Source organism: Eretmochelys imbricata, chromosome 3 (assembly GCF_965152235.1).
Source record: "Eretmochelys imbricata isolate rEreImb1 chromosome 3, rEreImb1.hap1, whole genome shotgun sequence".
Taxonomy (NCBI): Eukaryota; Metazoa; Chordata; order Testudines; family Cheloniidae; genus Eretmochelys; species Eretmochelys imbricata.
The window spans coordinates 128,482,617-128,502,277 of record NC_135574.1 but is presented as its reverse complement, the minus strand read 5'-3'; the positions used below and the strand labels follow the sequence as shown (position 1 = coordinate 128,502,277).

Sequence of the window (19,661 nt, the reverse complement as noted above, 5' to 3'; positions counted from 1 at the left end):
CCGATATTACCCAACCAGAACATCTGCCTATGATTCATTATTCTAAGTTTCATTATTCTGTTGGTTTTCTACTTGGAAGACAACACATGTTTTTGAAGTATTTGAATGAGTTATCAAATTCTAATTTACATAAGGCCTATACTCAGTTAAGATTCCAAGCCCTGGAAACTGCTGTCCTTAAAGGTAGATATGGAAAATTCCTTCACATCTTTGTTTTTCCTGATATAAATTTGGAGCATTGATAGATCTACCTCAGTAGCTTTTGGACAGGTGAATTTTCCAGCTTCTGAGAGCATGCTGGATTTTACCTTTCTTGTATAAAAACAATTTTTATTAGCATCTCAAAAGAGAATGTTTTAAGTATTTTCTCAGTTCTCCTGTAGTAAATAAATTGGTGGCAATTTTTGCCCTTTTAACTTTGTGCTGAAGAAGAGAGTTTTTATTAAATCATGATTGACATTTAAATGTATTATATGAATGTTGCTGTTGTCTTAGATTGTGTATGTTTTTCTTTTGGTATTCCCCAAGGTCACATGTCACACGTGATCTAATAATACTGAAGTGACTACTTCTATGACAGTTTTTACTTGATCATCTAGAAGCATTTTATACACATTTATGAACTAAGTAGCACAATAGCCCTGTCAGGGAGGTAAGAATTATTGAAAGTAATAAATTATCATATGTAATAGAGAGGATTAGAGATGGTCAAAAATAGGATATAATTTTTTAGTGAAAATATTCTCAATTTTTCCTTTTATTTTTTATAAAAATCACAATAAAAATTAAGTAAAATTTTCAGCCAGTTCTAGAGCCGAGCTTCAGATGTTCTATGAAAATGGAATTAAGACAGTCATTAAGAGTTTCTGGAAAAACTGGAAAATCCTCCTCTTTCATTTATAAGAGGTACTATTGTCTGGTGGTTGTTGGATGGCATATTCATCATAGATCTCAAGAAGTAATTGTAAATTGGGAAGCATCATCATCATTTCTATTGTGGTCCCACCAGGGTCTTTACTTGGCCCAATGCTATTTAATGTTTTTATCAAAAATGTGGAGGAAAATATAAAATAATTGTTAGTTAAGTTCATGGATGACACAAATTGGTGGAGTAGTAAGCAATGATAAGGACAGCACTGTTCTACAGGTGGTCTGGACTGTTTGGTGAGCTGGGCTTTCTTGAATAACATGTATTGTAATTCAGCCAAATGAATGGTCATACATTTAGGAACTAAGAATATAAGTCACACTTACAGAATAGGAGACTATCCTGGAAAGTACTGGCTCTGAAAAGGATTTAAGGGTTAAGATGGGATAACCAACTGAACGTGAGCTCCTATGCAGTGATTAAGAGAGCTAATATGATTCTTGGATATATAAACAGGGGAATATAGAGTATAAAAAGAGATGTGGTATTATTAACTCTCTATATAGCATATGAGATCATTACTGGAATACTGTGTTCAGTTCTGGTGTCCACACTTAAAAAAGGATGTTAAAAAATTGAAAAGCGTTCAGTAAAGAGCTACAAGAATGATTCAAGATCTGGAAAACCTGTTTTACAGTGAGAGAGTTAAGCGAATCTATCTATTTCTTTTGTCCAAGAGAAGGTTAAGAGATGACTCGATCATAATCAGGAAGATTTCTGATGGTAGAGCAGTCTTTAATTTAGCAGAGGCATAACGAGAGGTAATGGCTAAGCACTAAAGCTAGACAAATTCAGATTGGAAAGAAAGTGTACAAGCAAGGGTAATTAACAATTAAGACAGTTTACCTAGGGGTGTGGTGGATTATCTGTCATTTGAAAACTTCAAATCAGAAGACTGGATGTCATTCCAAAGACAGGGCCAACTCAATCAGAAGTTATTCGACTTGATGCAGGAATTGCTGGGTGAAATTCTATGACCTGTGTTATGCAGAAGGTCTGACTGGGTGATCATAATGGTCCTTTCTGACCTTGGAATCTATGAAACTATAAATGTGAATTGAGCTTGGTGGTCTCACTCCAGTTCCTAAAAGCAAAGTGTCCTCAGCTTGCACTAATGCTGCATGTTTATAGTCCTGCCACCAAATCTGGGTCTGACTCAGTCCCCAGTGCAATTTAGAGCAGCTGCAGGCCTGTTCCAAGTTGCCCCAAGAAGCTGTTCCAGCAGCTGGGGATCACCAGATCTTATTAGCTCCTTGGCCACATTCCTCCTTCAGATTTTCCCCAGACACACCACCTGTCCTGGGGACTGAGAGTGGGAGATGATGGGCCAGCTGTATGCCACATTGCCACATGGGGATTCCCCATACAGCATGGAATCTTCAGGTAGCTGCAAAAAGAAAAGGAGGACTAGTGGCACCTTAGAGAGTAACCAATTTATTTGAGCATAAGCTTTCGTGAGCTACAGCTCACTTCATCTGGTTATGTGGGCTTTCTGGCTGCTGACCAAGGATCTGGCACCATGTTAGCATTTGATGCCAAAGGTTTAATTGTCAAGGAGCGTGAACTATCCCTAAAAATGTCCCCTCCCAATCCAGATTGAGGTTTGGTGGCAGGTCAGTATGCAGAAGTTGGCTTTCCTCCCTTCTGTGCTTTATACAGTGAATGCAACGGTTAATGTCAACTGCCAGGGGCATCAGTCTGGCACCTTTAATGAGCACTAAATGCACATGCATGCCTATATGAATCAATAGTACTCGATCAAACAATCTCCTATATCGGTTCCATATTTTACTGTGTCTTTTTGTGGCGTCCTAGACAAAATACAACTGTGAACATACAGCACACTGGATGCTTGTGTCAGTGCCAAGGTTATGTGTTTATTCCATCGGGATAAATATCCATTATTTTCTGTCACTGGCTAATGTTCAGATTTCTTTTATTTTCATTGGCTAGCCGACACCAATTAGTGAGTGAGGATTTAGCTACATTACATCACCAGCTGTGTCTCTTAGAAGCATGTGACTGCAAAAACTGTACACGTTTCCATTTATTCATTGCATGCCTGTGATTTGCATTCACCCTGCAACATGCTTCCACCCATTAAAGAAAAGCTGTCACTCTCCTCTCCCTTTTTAGAACACAAATGGAGCCACTCTCATGTACTTTTGGTTTCAGATCAGCCCTCTTATAAGTTATAAGGGTGGAGAATTTCCTCCGGGTCCTTAAATAGTGATTTAGAATGCTTTAACTCACCATCACAAAGATGTTTCTAAAACAGAAAAATAAAACAGCCATAACTTTTATTTGCCCCCATAAAATGACCATTTACAAGCTCCCACTGCTTACTAACAACTGTGGTTTCTGGGGCAATGCTACCTTGGTTGATGATATGAAGTAAGTTAAGAATCCTTGGGCCAGATTCACTGTTGCTCATGCAAGAGGGTGTAATTTACATCTCCCTTCACCAGCCTTGCCCCTGGTGCTTAAGGGGCATATTCACCCTAAGGGAGGGTAGGCAGTGGTAGCCACTTAAATTGTGGCTAGAACAGTGATGGAAGCTGTCAGGAGCATGGGATGTTTGCAGCCTCAGCTTCCTTGGCCATATCTCTGATCCAGCCAGTGCAGCTCATTTTATGCTCTGTGATAGCCTCCTGTAACTCCACCCTTGGTAGAGGTGAGGTTATGGGCATGTTCCATTGTTCTGTATACCATCTTGGGATTGCTAGACCACACTGGACTCCAGCCATGTCTCCAATACACTCCTAGACAAGAGGCTGCTGAAGGGGAGGGGCTGATGTTAAAGCCATCTCTGCCATCTTTCCTCCAACTCTGCTACACTGTGAGAATACCCAGCAGGGGAAGTATGAGCTTTCTGCTCCCTTTGAACTCCAGGAAGGTTGCAAATGAAATGGAATTGACCTGAGAATGTGATCCAATAATTTCACACAGATATGGTCATAAATACTCTGTAAGATGACAAAAGTGGTTCAGAAAGCCCTCATGTCAAAATAAGAGGTCAAGCAGTTCCCACAGAAGAAGAACAAACTTGAAGAATGCACCCGCTGACAGAGGCAGAGTAATTGCATAGATTAATCAATGGGATTGCCAGAAATGGTGCATACATTCCTGTCTATTTCCATAAACAAAATGTACAGCTTTTATTTAGAAGGATGACCTGCCTGTTATTCTGTCTTTTTGCATACGTGGACCATAGTAAGATTTTTGTAAGACCTTGGTGCTCCAAAGGAATCCTGTTGTCATTGTTTAATTGAAGCCTTAACCTCTCTTCACTTTTTCAGTTTAATATATCTTGAATGACCTGGGCTCCCTGTTGAGTTGTGTTACTCTGTTTGACTGCTAGATAATTAGTGCAGCGGGTTGTTTTCCTGGCTGTTATCCAATTGGCTGGGATAGGGTCTGTTGCTCAGATGCTGTGGCTCATTGCCCATATAGTGGAATATCATTTGGAAAGACTCTCCTTGTCTGACCCAAGATTTTAGCTAGCAACTTGAAAACACACTGGTTGATTTATTGTCCTCTTCTTGAAGTGTACCTATAATCTTCGGGGCATATATGCCGTTATACACAATACAATCAATATCACAGCTGGTGCAGTTGGTGTGACCTAGCAGCAATAAAGACCCAATAATAGACAAAAAGAAAATGCTGGTACATTAAAAATAAGTCACCATCCCTCAAAATTCAAAATGGTATGTAATGGTGTAAACATGCTTTTCTGTACACCTGCCATCTGCCTCTTACTGTCCTCCTCACACATTTTTTCCACTTTTGTCTAGCTCCCTTGCACTGGGTCTTCTCAACTAGCTCATAGGTCCTGGCTTCATGTCTGCAGTACATGACTTCTGTCATGGGCATTTGACTTGAATCTCTGACTGCCAAAATAGCTCCTAAACTGATGAATTACATACTTGGTTGATTGGCTTTCCACTGAATTGATCGCCTATCTAATCAACTGAGTGATACTTGTAAGCAGAGTCAGGATGAGCTCCACCCTGACATCTGGTGGTGAGGTGTGGCAAGTTGTGGAAAAAAACTTCAGGTGCTGATCTCATTTGCATAGGCACACCCACTCCGCCTAGAATGAGGCCATAGCTGCCCAAATGGTCACTTTGGCTGCTGTAGGATCCCCAGTGTCTCTGTTATTGGGGCAGGAAGAATAAATTGTTATTACCCTGATTATGGGAACCGTGCTTGGAATTGTACTTGGTCTTTTGTTATGATGGAGGGACTCACCATCAACTGAGTAGCACTCGCTAGGCAAGGGTCATGGGTTCCAAAACTCTGTGGATTGAGAAAGACTGGGGATAAGTATTAATACTTGGTGGTATGGGCCCCTTGGTGAGGGCCTTACATGCTAATTGCACTTTCTTCTCTCTCCACTGTGGAATGTCAGAGCTAATTTTGATTCCATTAGGAGTCTAGTTACAGGCTGCTGAGCTCACTTTGGGCTAATAGTGTACCTGCACTGAGGCTTCCCTACTACAAGCTGAATTCACCAAAGAGCTAAACTGACTAAGCTGAAATCACTGAGCATTGTGTTAAGTAGTGGGGGAGCCTGAAGATATATTGTGGAGCAGTTTGCGGGACAGCTGGAGTGCCTTGTGGATAGGCTGGTGGAGCAGTTCATAGGACGGTGGGAGCCGCTTGTGGGGAGTGGAGTGGAGCAGTTTGTGGACCGGTGGGAGTTGCTTGTGGGACGCGGAGCTGGTGGAGTGGAGTGGAGTGGAGTGGAGCGGAGCCCTATGGAGCTGTGGGGCAGTCAGCTTCAGATCATGTAAGGTGCCCCTTACCTCTCTTCTCCCCCCACCCCCCCGATCTCCACCCAGGTTGGGAGGTAAAACTCTGCAGATAAACTTTTGAACTCTGGGGCTGCCCTGACCAGAGACAGAGACTTCTGGGTCATTGGACTTTTGGGACTTTGGGTGATTTTGGGTTGCTGGACTCAAGAACCAAAGGGAAAGGACATGACCCAATTTGCTTGGGGTGGGTTTTTGCTCATGGGTTCTGTTATGAATCCTGTTGGTGGTGTTTCCCCAACATAATGCCACATTGTTTCTCTCTGTTATTAAAAGGCTTTTTGCCACACTCAGACTCTGTGCTTGCGAGAGGGGAAGTATTGCCTCTTGGAGGCATCCAGCGGGGGTGGTATATATTTGTCCCAGGTCACAGGGTGGGGGCTCGAGCCGGTTTTACATTGTGTTATTGGAATGGATTCCCTAGATATTGAACCCGTCCCTTGTTGCTGCCAACTCTGACAGGCAGAAGGGTTACGCTTAAAGTGAAAGCAACCTCTAACCCTTTTTCCAGATTCTGGCTATTCTCTTGTTAATTAAAACCAACTTCTGCTTAATTTTTCCTGACTTCAAGGCTGCAGTAAGTTCCAAACGCCTCTGTTTTTCCCCCTATGAAAGCTACCACTTCCTGTGCTCAGGCCATGCTTTCCTTTCCTTTTCCTTATTCAGTATCTCTACTGCAATTTTTCATACCACGTGCATATGATCTATGGGAGAGACATTATCAAATGCACTTTAAATCTCTAACAGCAGAGAGGAAAGAGAGAAATGCAAATAACAATTTAAACCACAGTTTGTTCTATGAAGAATCTGCAACTGGGAATGAAAAATTGAAGCTGGTTCAAACATGTAGAGGCCTATATCTAAATTTATTTATAAAGGAGAGCACTTAACTCATAGTGCCTCTAGCCTAGACTTTCTGTCCGGTAGAGGAGAGCAGTAGGTACTCTTGAAATTAAAGGAATAGTTTTTGGGGTTTTGCAGAAGGATGAGCTAGAATGCACAGCTACAGACTAGGGACCGAATGGCTAGGCAGCAGTTCTGCGGAAAAAGACCTAGGGGTGACAGTGGACGAGAAGCTGGATATGAGTCAGCAGTGTGCCCTTGTTGCCAAGAAGGCCAGTGGCATTTTGGGATGTATAAGTAGGGGCATAGCGAGCAGATCGAGGGACGTGATCGTCCCCCTCTATTCGACATTGGTGAGGCCTCATCTGGAGTACTGTGTCCAGTTTTGGGCCCCACACTACAAGAAGGATGTGGATAAATTGGAAAGAGTCCAGCGAAGGGCAACAAAAATGATTAGGGGTCTGGAACACATGACTTATGAGGAGAGGCTGAGGGAACTGGGATTGTTTAGTCTGCAGAAGAGAAGAATGAGGGGGGATTTGATAGCTACTTTCAACTACCTGAGAGGTGGTTCCAGAGAGGATGGTTCTAGACTATTCTGAGTGGTAGAAGAGGACAGGACAAGGAGTAATGGTCTCAAGTTGCAGTGGGGGAGGTTTAGGTTGGATATTAGGAAAAACTTTTTCACTAGGAGGGTGGTGAAACACTGGAATGCGTTGCCTAGGGAGGTGGTGGAATCTCCTTCCTTAGAAGTTTTTAAGGTCAGGCTTGACAAAGCCCTGGCTGGGATGATTTAATTGGGGATTGGTCCTGCTTTTGAGCAGGGGGTTGGACTAGATGACCTCCTGAGGTCCCTTCCAACCCTGATATTCTATGATTCTAGAACCAGATTAAAGGGGTATTAGCAAGGGGGACTCACTATATATGAAAAAGGTGGATGATGGAAGGATTAACGAGGTACAAGATTAAGCAATATGAATAGAAATAAAGTTACACATTCTTAGGCCTTAAGTGAGTGGATGCTTTGGATCAGGTTTTCAACTGCTTTAAACTGGTGTATCAGTTGAATTCAACAGATGGAATAGCGATAGACAAACCCAGAAACTGTTACACACACACACGTGCTTACACAAATGTGTTTGCATGAGTACATGTCCAGCCCATCAACATGCACCCCTGCCCCAAATAGCTACATGAATAAACACACATCTACCTCCATATAAGCTTTCATGCCCATATGCAAACATGCACTACCCTACACCCAATGCATTCTTTCTTAATTTGATGACCTATCAATGAAAATTCAAGGCAAGTGACATACTGAACTGAGAAAAGAAGGAAACAAAACAGAAACCAGGATTTATTCAACACACATGCTTTCTAAACATAGATCCCACCCTTTTCTTACATAATTGCCTATTATACAAAGTTTTGTTCCCAAAAGATTAACATCCATCTTGATATGATTTCTTCCTCCCCCGCCCTCTCATTTTAGCACATCAGTGTTGGTGCGTGTGCAACAGGAAAGCAGAGTGATGATTGAAGTGATGTCATTAGTGAGGAATGTCATCATTTGCCATGATATACAATCCCAGTGGAACACTGAGTAAATGGGCAAGAATATTAATATCAATAAAGAGTGTGTCACTAGTATTGTGTCACTGTATATCAGCTTAACATCTAAAAAAAGAACACATGGCGAATCATACATGTAGGGAAAAAACATCTTTGCAGTCTCCTGATAGTCTTGACTGATCCGAAGTCAGTAAGACCTTGAATGGGGTAGAACGCAGAATCAATTGCAAAGTTAAAGCATGGCCAATAGCGTACAAGAAATGGTAAAGTTCTTATATGTGTCATAATGGAAGCTTTACAAAGAAACATAATAGATCAGGCAAGCAAAAGGGTCAAACTGTAACAAACGGAGGCTCAGAAAGCAAGCACTGAGGAAAAGTCATTAAGATACTGTTATCTCCTTATTACTTACAACTCAGCTGTAGAGGTTTTTCTAGTTTCTGCAGTTTTCCCAATGTCTCATCATGTTGCTATACTAAATTAGTGAGGTAGAAGGTTACAATGAAATTAAAATCCTTTCTGGTTGCTTTCCATGAGGACCAAATAATTGTTGCAGCAGCATCAGATCAGGAGGAATAAGGCAAAGATGGTCAACAAATATTTCTTCAAGTTTTGAAACATCTTCACTCTTTGCCATGGCTTTTGTGTTTTGTAAACAGTGTGTCACTGAGGTTTCCTTACACAAATGTTTGCAGAAAGCAAATGACCAAGTTGGACGCATGAAAATAGTCAGAGGCCAAATTTTTAATTTGTGCATGCAAGTATTTGAGAGGGCTTGCTTGCTCATCCAATCAGGGAACAGAAACAGATCCGTGTGATTTATCTGACCATTCAGAATTAAGCAACAGAGCTTCAGTTTTGATTGTTTGTGATCAATACAAAGAAAAGAACTGCAAATACATTCAAGTAATGAATAAATTAGAGGAAATTATGATCTGTTTGTGGATGTTCTGGGTGCAGAAAAAGAGTCAAACAATTAGAGTCAAACACATTATTTGTATTTGCTCAGCTTTAATCACGTAATCATTATCAAACCAGAGCTGGATGAAGACCTTTCTCCTCTTTGGGGTCCCATATCCATCTCATGAATTTCCTTCTTTTATCTCTATGCCCATCCTTTGTGATCTGTTACTATCTGTCTTTCTCTCTCTGGGAGTTGTGTGCATATGGATAAAAACTAGGTCCCTTGACTGCTTTTTGTGGTCTTTCCACTTTTTGGAAACAATTTCAATTCTTAGAATGTTTTTCTCACTCTGTTAGTACTGCCCTCCCTTCAGTCAATTGTTCCTCTGGATTTTTTTAAAAAGAGATGTGAATCCTCTGTCTTGTGGGTGCTCCATACCTGTTGGGACAGTGGAGTGCCACACTTCCCTAGGACTTCCTCTGGGTGCATAATACACCCTCCTGCATGCACACCAAAATGTGTGGGCCAGGGCAGCGACTGGGTGCTGAGCCTCTGGAGTTAAGTGCATTCCTGGCGGGACATAGAGGGAGTACCCTTGTTTCCCCTGGACTCAGGCTCTGCAATTCTGACAGGTCCTTCCATGGAGTGCGCAAGAGAGAGGCTCCTTTCAAACTCCCTCCCCCTGTGCACCCATATAAAGTCACTGCAGAATCTGTCCCTGTATAACTAAATGCAAGCAGTACAGTTAGGCCTACAGATGGGGTATCCTATCTCAACAGTAATATGGGTAAGTAATCTGTTCATTTTTTAATATATACACATACAAAGTGAGTCTAGGGGTTTGGCTACACAGCAAGTTACCATGTGACAAACTAGGATGTGAATCTACAGCACGCCAGCTTGCTGCGAAGTAATGCTCCATGTGGACACAGTTACATCTCACTGAAAGTCCTGGAGTGCTGCCCTCTGTGTAATCAAAAGCTATTTTCACAGTAAGATTATCCAAATCTCATTTCTTATTGGTTTTTGTTTCCAGTGGATGATGTATCTTTTATTGCACATGGTGGAAATGACCAACTTCTTGGGCTATGTATTGAAGTTCTCACTTAGTTGTCCTCAGTCGTTATCCAGGTAAAACTCCAATTTACCTCAATATGTTTTGCCTGAGAGTAAGAATTGAGTATAAACTGGTAAGGACATAAGTTTGGTTTTTACACATAAATATAATATGATTAAATTCCATTTGACATAGAGAAAGTCAACTCAGTGCTAAAATGAAAACAAAATTAAGATTATGGCTTGAATACTGTACAATGAAGATAGTCTTGTGCGTTTCAAAGTCTACAGTATAGTGATGGATGCTGTCATCAATGGATATAATTGAATACAGCACACTGTCTTCATGGTAGAGTGAGGAACTATGTAGCAAAAGTATAATAAAAATATGAAGTGGAATAATAAAACCACTCAAACTAATGGAAAATATGTTGTAGAATCCACAGCAACAATGTGGGATCCATTGAGCATTTCCAATACACATATACATAGCAAACTCTCTCAGTGGGGGAGTATTCCTTATTGTATGCTGACATTTTTTGGCATCCCTGATGTGTTCTGTGGTGCACACTTGGTGAAAAAAAATACAAAAAAATCCAACAAAGAGGATAAGAAAATATTTAACTATTTGTTAGTGGGTAAATATTCATTATTAGTTCTGAGCTGTGTTCCTGGCTCTGCCAGTGACTTATTACATGGTCTTAGTCAAGTCACTTATGGCTAAATACACAAAGGAGACAGGATTCACGTTGCAACACCTGATATTTAGGTCCAGTGGAGTTCACAGTGCTGAATTCCCTAAACAATGCATGGGGAGAATTCGGTGCCTAAGAAAGGGATTCACAGAAACCAGCCAGCTGAGTGGAGAACTGTTGAAGTTAGCCAGTAGGAAATTCTGAAGTGATGGGTGATGCCTCAAAGGGGGTTAGGCACCTAATTGTGGGCCAGAGGGTGCTGCCTATCTCTGCTCCAGAGTCACAGCCATAAAATCTATCCTGGAGTCAGGTGCCTAAGCCGGGTCAGCCTTTCCTTGTGAAAAGCCCTCCTCTTAAAATACTTATTCAATGGGCCTGAGAGAGTGAGAATGATTCCATAGCCTAGTAGTTAGCATACGTATCTGGGTGACCCAGGTTCCAATTCTGCTTTACTGGCTCATTAGGTATTTTATACAAAGTGGAACAGCTCCAACAAGAGAGACTGAGAGAGACTCATTGCAGAATACTGCATAAACTAGTGGTTAGGACATTCAGGTGGGAGAGGGGAAACCTGAGTTCTAATCTTTGCTTCTGCGCAGATAGAGTAAGGAATGGAACCTGGGTCTCCTACATTCTCGGTGAGTGCTCTAGCCGCTAGGTTATTGGGTATGGCATAATAAGGTGGTGTGTGGGTTAGACAGGCTCAGAAAACGCCTACTTGTTCAGGCTCTACAGGTGAGAGAGGCAGGGGAGCACCTCATTTATGAATCCAGCCAAGACTTAGGCATGAGCTGGCTGCCAAGCAGTTTGGTAGTATCAGGACTTAGGTGGCTTTATGTATTCCCACCAGCAGAAATTTAGGCATGGGGACTTTACTGACAATTATCTTGGTGCCTAAGTGATTTATGCACCTCCAGAGTTAGGCAGCAGCTGAGTACGGGTTTTGAAGACTAGATTTTGGACTTAGGTGCCTAAAGTGGCAATTAGGTGCCTAAATCCTTTGTGTCTAGCCTTTAGGCCCCCTGGTCCAGCAAAGCCCTCAGGCATATGCTTAATTTTAAGCACATAAGCAGTCTTGTTGACTTCAACGGCATTACTTATATGCTTAAGCGTTTGTTGGATTGAGGCCTTGATCGGTCTCTGACCCAATTTTCTCATTTGTAAAACGGGGGTAATATGATTTCTTGCTGACAAGGGTGTGGTTAGGATATGCTAGCTGATGTTTGTAAAGCACATCGTGATCCTCTGCTGGAAGGTGTTATACAAGTTCACAGTATTACTATTTTAACTCACGGCTGGATACATTTAGCTTCCAGAAATAGTTTAGGGAGAGTTGGAAATAGAATACTTCACCTTATGTGTCAAAGAAAGACAAACATGGAAATCTGTTTAGGTTTGTGACGTTTAGCCTCCACCTGCTCCTCCTGTACCAGAGGGTAAATTAATCATATACCACACTTTGGTAAAAACAACTTTCACCCTCATCAAGGGCAAAGACCCCTATCATGTAAAATAATCTACTCCAGTAATCCAAAATCTACATTCATCTTTTAACTGGAGTAGTTGCAGAGGGACATCTGAAGAACACCTCCCCTCCCCTCAAATATTCCTGGATAGCAGCACAAACTCATTCAGAAACTGTATAGCTGTGTCACAGTCTGCTCTGTAGTCAGATATGTTAGTTTTGTGGCCCAGATTGACACTAGATTGTGGAAATTAAATCTTGCTTGACAATCCCCTCCTCCCACATTTTATCTAGTTTATTTGCTCTTATTTTGTAAAGCCAAACAAATAAACATTTTAACACCTAAGCCCTAGATCTGAAATGTGGCAGTAACACTAAAGCATCAATCCTCAGCTATTGCTGTAACATTTGGAGAGGATGTTTCATATATTCGTAGATTTTTAAAGCCAGATGGGACCATTAGATCATCTAGTCTGACTTGACAGGCCATACAATTGTGCCCAGTTACCAGTGTTTTGAGTTCAGTCATTTGTTTTTCTGAAATGACCAACAGCTCCAAAGACAATACTTCAATAACCTTTGATCTGGTGAAGATTAAAGTCCATGAGCCAGATTCATTCTTGATGTAATAACACGGGACGTCAGCGGTATTACCCTCTGGATTAATTTCATCCAGTGTGCAGAAGGTTCGTGTTTACCCTACTGGGCAGCTCATGCCCTTTAAGATCAATAGTGGGAGAGCTAGTATAGAAAAGGCTCTTTTACACCTGCTCAGAGCATGTCTTGATGAGATGCGTTACCCATTCTTGGAACCAGCCAAGAAATAACCACAAACAAAGGGTGAACTAGAGCAGCACTGAGGGCTGATTTATTGCTTCCCTTATTTGCCCAGTTATACTCACACACACAACACATTCATGCTGGCCAGCTGCAGGCGCAGATATTGATTTCGATTTTGCAAGTTGCACTTGTTGGCAGTCTGAAGAGAATAGACCTTACAGTGATTTGCAGATAATCCATTCTGAATGTCATGATTGTCACCTGATCCAAAATGAAGACACTTGAATTCTTGGTGAAGCAGAACAAACAAACGTAAAACAACAAATAGAAATAGACAAAAACTGAAAGGGAGAGAAGATGGCTACTGCTTAAGTTAGAGTTATAAAGGGGAATTGCTGTGGTTCAGTAGTTAACAGTTTCCTTGGGGTTTCCTTGTGTTTTGCTTCAAACCTTAATATAAGACCTGCAGTTAAATCTCTGATATTTCTAAATGTTAGTAGATTTTATTTTGAACCCTCTCATTGGCATTAGACACTTTTACGGTTTACTCAGCAATTGTTTAACACAGACACCCTTTTAAGAAGGCAAATGGAAAAGGTTTGGATGTAATCCCTGGTTTTGTGAGCGTGTGAGTAGCCAGCACAGGGTTAGGAGCATAGCCCCTTTTCTCCGGAAGAAGCTTCTTGGGCTGAAGATGGCGTTTGCTATTTTGAAGTTGTCAAGTGGAGAATGAATAGTGAATATTTGCAAGGTTGTGGAATAGACAGGAGCCAATCTCACCCTATATATAATCATCACCCTATATATAAATGATCATCACCCTATATATAAATGGCTCAGTTTGAAAGAAGATTTTATTAATCCTTGAGTCCTACAAAGCATACTGAGATCGAAAGGAGGTTTTATTATATGGTACTTGGTTAGAAAGAATCTTATTGGATTTATTTCCTTGTTTCTCCACCCACTAAAATGTCTTTTTTACACATTTGCAGATTTCTACTGAAAACAGTGTTACTACAGGTACCAACAAACAGGCTGCGTTATCCCATTTGCTACTAAGGATACTCTGAAGTCACTTGAAACCAATGCTTCGGTCTGTCCTTCATTTGGAAACAAAAAACAAAAAACAGCAGCTTTCTCTCCCTCTTCCCCCTCCCCCCTTGGCCCCTGGGAGAAAAAGAAAGGGGAAAGTTCCCTGGTTCACACTTCTCACATGGGTCAGTAGAGGGAGCCCAATCTGGGAGGAGCTTCTCTGGCAAAGAGAAAGGCAGGGATCCTTGCTCTGAGGTCTAATTTCAAACACAGCTGTTCCTGATTATTTTTAATTTTGAAATTTCAACATTTTTTCACTGAAATTGAATTTCAACAAAAATAGCTGATGACATCTTCATAATTTCTCTCCATATTTTGACCAGTTCTTACTTCTATCATAGTATCTCCTATATAAAGGTACATACGGGTGGTTCTCCAATTTCGTCATTTTGAACACCACTTTGGACCTGATCCCAGGCCCACTGAAGCCAATGGGAATCTTTCAGCTGATTTCAGTGGGCTTTGGCTCAGGTGCTCAGTGGCAGAATCAGTGTCATGGAGCCACCCCACCACCTGGCACCCCATCTTCCACTTCTTGGTTTTCAAAATGTTGTTCATATTGTTCCCTATGAAAGGTTCTGCAGACTGCTGACTATTCACTTTGTTGTTTGAGAATTAACCTGGATGGTGAGGTGTCTAATAAAAAATCTGTTGCTTAAAGCATGGGGTCTTCTAATCAAAGTGGAGTAGGATAGTAGTCATGTTTGGAGACCACTTTGAGTTGGTCTTTCAAAACAGTAGGTTGCCTAGGAAGGGTGATCTGTGTACAGATTTTAACTTTCCTGTGCGGGACCCACTTGCAGGGGTGCGTTACGTTAAAAAGCAGATGATGCTTCCATGATGATAATAGGAGACTGGTGGTTGTTGACTTAAATGGGAACAGGAGCAGGGCAGCTACCCTGGAGTTGGATTCAGGCTCCCATAAAGCAGTGTAGACCCTGGAGTGCCAGGTTGGGACACAGAGTTCAGCAGTTCCGAGCCTGGAGTTACAAATGAGTGTAGAGGCTGGGTCTGCTAACTCGAGTTCTACTAACCCATGGCTTACATTACAGGACAGACATACAGTGGATCGCGTAGGAGGCTGTTGACTCGATGGTCTTCAGCAGTGGAGAAGACTCCTCCTGTATATCCAATGTCTTGAAAAGTATCACAATCAATCACCAGCAGCATCAAAGGTAAACAATGGCAAAAGGAAAGGTGAATTCCTCCGCCACTTTATTCAAGGTACTCAGCTTCATAAAATCAACCAAAAATTGTTCCTGGAGGTGGGGGGAGGAAAAGTGAAGAATTTCCTGCCTGCAGCTCCCCCCCCCCCCCCCATGTCCTGGGGAGCATGACTGTGTTTGCACGTTGAGGTATTTTCCCTGGCTTTGTTTCGGCGCTGGTGTCACATTGCGGTGCAACTTCCCGGAACGTGCCAGGGTTTCCAGGAGTGAAACATATATCTCCCCCCCCCCCGCCGCCCCCCCGTTCTTCGACCCCCATCCACAGCCTGACTCTGGAGCTGGAGAGCGGCGGCTGCTGCTGGCGGGCCTCCAGCCATCCACCGACCCAGCTAATGAGGGCCAGGTTTATTCCGCAAGTACGGCTGCCAAGGAGCCAATGTAGCTAGAAGAAGGGAAAGAATTTCACGTCAGACACGACTTTCCCTTTCTTTCTATCTTTTTTTTTAAAGTGCATACATTTGGGGGGGGGGGGTGAGAGAGAGAGATCTGCTGGGCTACATGCAATATTACACAGCACTGCAACCGATGAATAAGCATGTACTAAATAACCCCCAGGCAGGGCTGTCTAACGCGCACAGCTTGCGCTATGAAGTGTGTGTGGACAATCCCGTTGCACTGCATATAGGCAGCAGAGTCGTATACTGGATACAATACTTTAGCCATCGGCCCGTTTTCTCTGGCAACACACAGCTTCGAGCGCTCCTCTTCTCTCCGATCCGGAAAACAAAGGCTCCCACGTGTGAGGGGGCTGAGGTCTTACCCAAATGCAACGCCGGGCAGCCCTCAAGAGACTTACAACCCGAAAGGACCCCTTCCCCTCTCCCACTCCCCCCATTTTTTTTTTTTTCAAGGAGGCCAGGGCCGATTCAGTTGCGCCCGTTCTGGCTTTCTTGCCTTCTATTTTCAGACAGTCCGTTCTCCAGATCGGTTGCCGGTGCCTTTTAAACGACTTAAGGGGGGCCCCCAACTTTTGCGGTGTGTTTAAAAACGAAGGTTCCGGGTCATAAAAAGAAAGGGGGTTCTGGCTGGGGGCGCGGGAAATGTGGTGCTTGCACGGGGCGACCCGAGGGGACTTGGCAGAGCCGGGCCGATTTCCGGGCGCACGGCGAAGGTCTGAGCTAAGCGAGACGTTGAGGCGAAGGACGCCGGATAAGAGGCTCGGCCGCCCTTGGGGGCAGGGCGCCGTGCGGTGGCCTCGTCTGGCCTCCGCCGCGTTCCTCGCGTTCACCCTCGCCACAGCCAGGGCTGGAGGCGCCGGGTTCCTCTTCCCAAGAGAGGAGGGAAATGCAGGGCGCTTCCTGGCCTGCCAGAAGACTAGGGAAAGTAAGAGGGTGACGTCCCTTTTTGCTTCGTCTTGCTCCTCCCTTGCCCCCAGTATAGGACCGTCCCTTGTAGAAACAGGAGAGGGGGCGGGGCGGGATGGCGCTGGGGGGCTGGAGCTGGGATCGCCTTCCAGGTAGACGGGAGCAAATTGTCAGGTCAGAAACGGGAATTATGTCATTCCTGCGGAGGAATGAATGCAAAAGCGCTTCCTCGTGTGGCTGATTGACAGCAGTACATGCGAAGGAGAGTATATAAAAGCGGAGAGCAGCTCCTCGCAAGGCACTGGAAGAAATCTCAGCCAGACTACAGCGGATTCTGCAGCCCCGAGGAAGCTTGGAGTTTGCACTTCGCTTTTTCAAATAACTCCCGCTCTCTTTCTTTTTGGATTTGATTCGGAGCGTGAACGATAAAAGAGCAGCAGCAGAGCCTTTTATGCCGGGTAAGGGGGGGGGACACCTTTTAAGATTTCACATCTGTAAATGCCGCGATTGGCAGAAAACTGTTATTAGCTGTGGGTGATGGATTTGTCTGTCTGCTTGTCTCTCTGTCCCTCCATCTCCTCTTAGGTCTGCTTAGCTCAGTATTAGAGCATCTGTTATTCAATCCACCTTTCTTTTGGACGACTATTTTTTCCGCTGTGATGATAGCTGGGAATTTTGTCCCCTAAATACTTCGTGTTAACTAGTATTCATGCTTTGTGCACATACAGTACAGGTTAATTTTTTGCACAGAGTATAGGACATCTTTCCTGGTGATGGTTAGTGAGGTAGATAATACGATTACAGAAACAGCATTTAGAAATGGGATGTAAACACGTTTGTTATACTACTGCTCATTGTATCCTATCTACCATAATACGTACATTAGATAGAAAAGAAAATATTTGTAAATGACTGGTGTTGCATTTGTCAAAACGTACTTGAAGTAGGATTTTTAGCTACCCCCCCAAAAAAATTTTTTTTTGCAGATAAGTGGTTTTGTAGTAATGTCCTGAGCAGCAAACACTTATAGTTTTATATTGAAACTTTGTCTTTGTGTAAAAGATAATGTCCCTGAGCTTTTTGGAAATGTAGGTTAGACATTTTTTAAAGTGTCAAGGTAGCATACTCGTATCTTGAAATTTGTGTGTCTATACAGTACAGCTGGCAAACTGGGTTTGCTCTGTTTAACAGACATGCATGTACATACACAAGTTTAGATGAAAATGCAGATATACTGCTTACACATCTCTGTAACCATACAGGAATACCTAAAGGGATTGCTATCTACCTTAAAGTCAGCATTGAGATAAATATTGTGTGTGTGACTTTCTAAAGTGGCATGTTAAAAAGTTGAATAGAACTCATGAAATTCCATTATCTTGCAAAGAATTCAGGTATATGTTGTGATTCAAAGTGGAGTTAAGATGGAACAACTAGTATACTGTCTATCCTGTCATGTAAAGCCTTGATGATGTCTCATGGAAAAACCTTGAGGAAAATTCTGCTCACATAGCATAGATTTTCTGTATATCTTTCCTTTTTTATTGTTAGGGACGTGCGTAAATACAGGATCTTTATTTTTAAGAATTCACTTGAAATCATCATGCTTTGCATTTGATGTCAAAAATCAAGTCCAGAGCACACAACTGTGATGTCATAAACATAAGAGCATGACCACATATAAGGGAGAAGCAGCAGAACTCTTAATCGCAAACATCCTGTTTCATTTTAAAATGAACCAACAAGCAAACCGCAAACAAACAGGAAGAGAAATACTGTGAATTAGAGATTTTATTGTATATTATATGTGCTGTTTGGATATAAACAGAATTGCTTTTGGTCTAAGTTTTTTTTCATTACAGTCCATGAGGCATCTGAAGGTCTTTACAATAGAAAAAGAACATTTTCCTAACTGATTTTTTTGTTTATTCATAGGAGTTATGCTACAGAGGAGCAGGCTGTTGTGGCTAATTGTCTTGCTAACTTTGTGGGCTTCTTCAAATGCTCAGGGTAAGTCCTTAAACTTCGTAACTTCCTGAAGCTTGAAGCATTTGAAAGCAAGGAGAAATGACAGTAATTTGCAAAGCTAAATGTTGACTTTAAAAATGAGACAGCTAAACCACTGGAGACAATCCAGTAGGAGCATAATCTAAGGAAAACCTGATTAAAATGAACAAAGTAACACAAAAACTTTAAGGTTTCAGAGTAACAGCCGTGTTAGTCTGTATTCGCAAAAAGAAAAGGAGTACTTGTGGGACTGTAGCTCACGAAAGCTTATGCTCAAATAAATTGGTTAGTCTCTAAGGTGCCACAAGTACTCCTTTTCTTTTTGCAAAAACTTTAAGATAAGTCTTATTACTACTGGCACATTTGGATGGTAACGTTTACCTATTACTGATAAAAGAAATATATAAAAATAGTTTTCCCCTACTGAGCATTGACCTAAATTTACCTATTCTTAATTGCTAAATGATTTCCTTCTGTAATGTGTATGTAATATGAGACTTAATGGACTGGGTGGATGGGAGCTGCTTTCTCAGAAATTAGAGAGAAGAAAATCTCTATGGATCAAATCCAGGCTGGGTGTAAAATGGCACAATGCCAGATATTAATTTCCAGGTGGCCTCCTGGGCAAAATTCATATCTCGTGTAACTCTACCCTCTTCTTGAGAGCTAACCTGTTGTAACATGGTGGGTGTTCATAATTTGATTCTTCTTCACTGAGAGTTAGAGTAGGTAGCTTGAAATCCTGTCCTTGTAAAAATAAGCATGTTTATGTATATGGAATTTTGTTCACTTTCACTGAGGATTTTTTTTACAGATAAAGTTGCCAAATAGATGAAAGTGCTAAATAGATGGAAATGCTGTTTATTGTGCCATGCCAAATATAGCACATGTGCTTCTATCTTCCAAGCAGTTGGAAGTAATGGGTTTATTGTGCCTGACAGGTAGCAAACATGCTAGTGTCTATCAAAT

At 42.1% G+C, this 19,661-nt stretch overlaps 1 protein-coding gene across 1 annotated transcript in view; it reads left to right on the top strand.

Moving 5' to 3' along the window:
- The first annotated feature begins 18,625 nt into the window (after window positions 1-18,625).
- THBS2 (thrombospondin 2) overlaps window positions 18,626-19,661 on the top strand; it is a 50,342-nt gene continuing 49,306 nt past the window's right edge. The window contains exon 1 of the mRNA XM_077812168.1: window positions 18,626-18,695. Coding sequence (XP_077668294.1) covers window positions 18,626-18,695 — 70 coding nt within the window. The remainder of the gene's footprint in view (window positions 18,696-19,661) is intronic.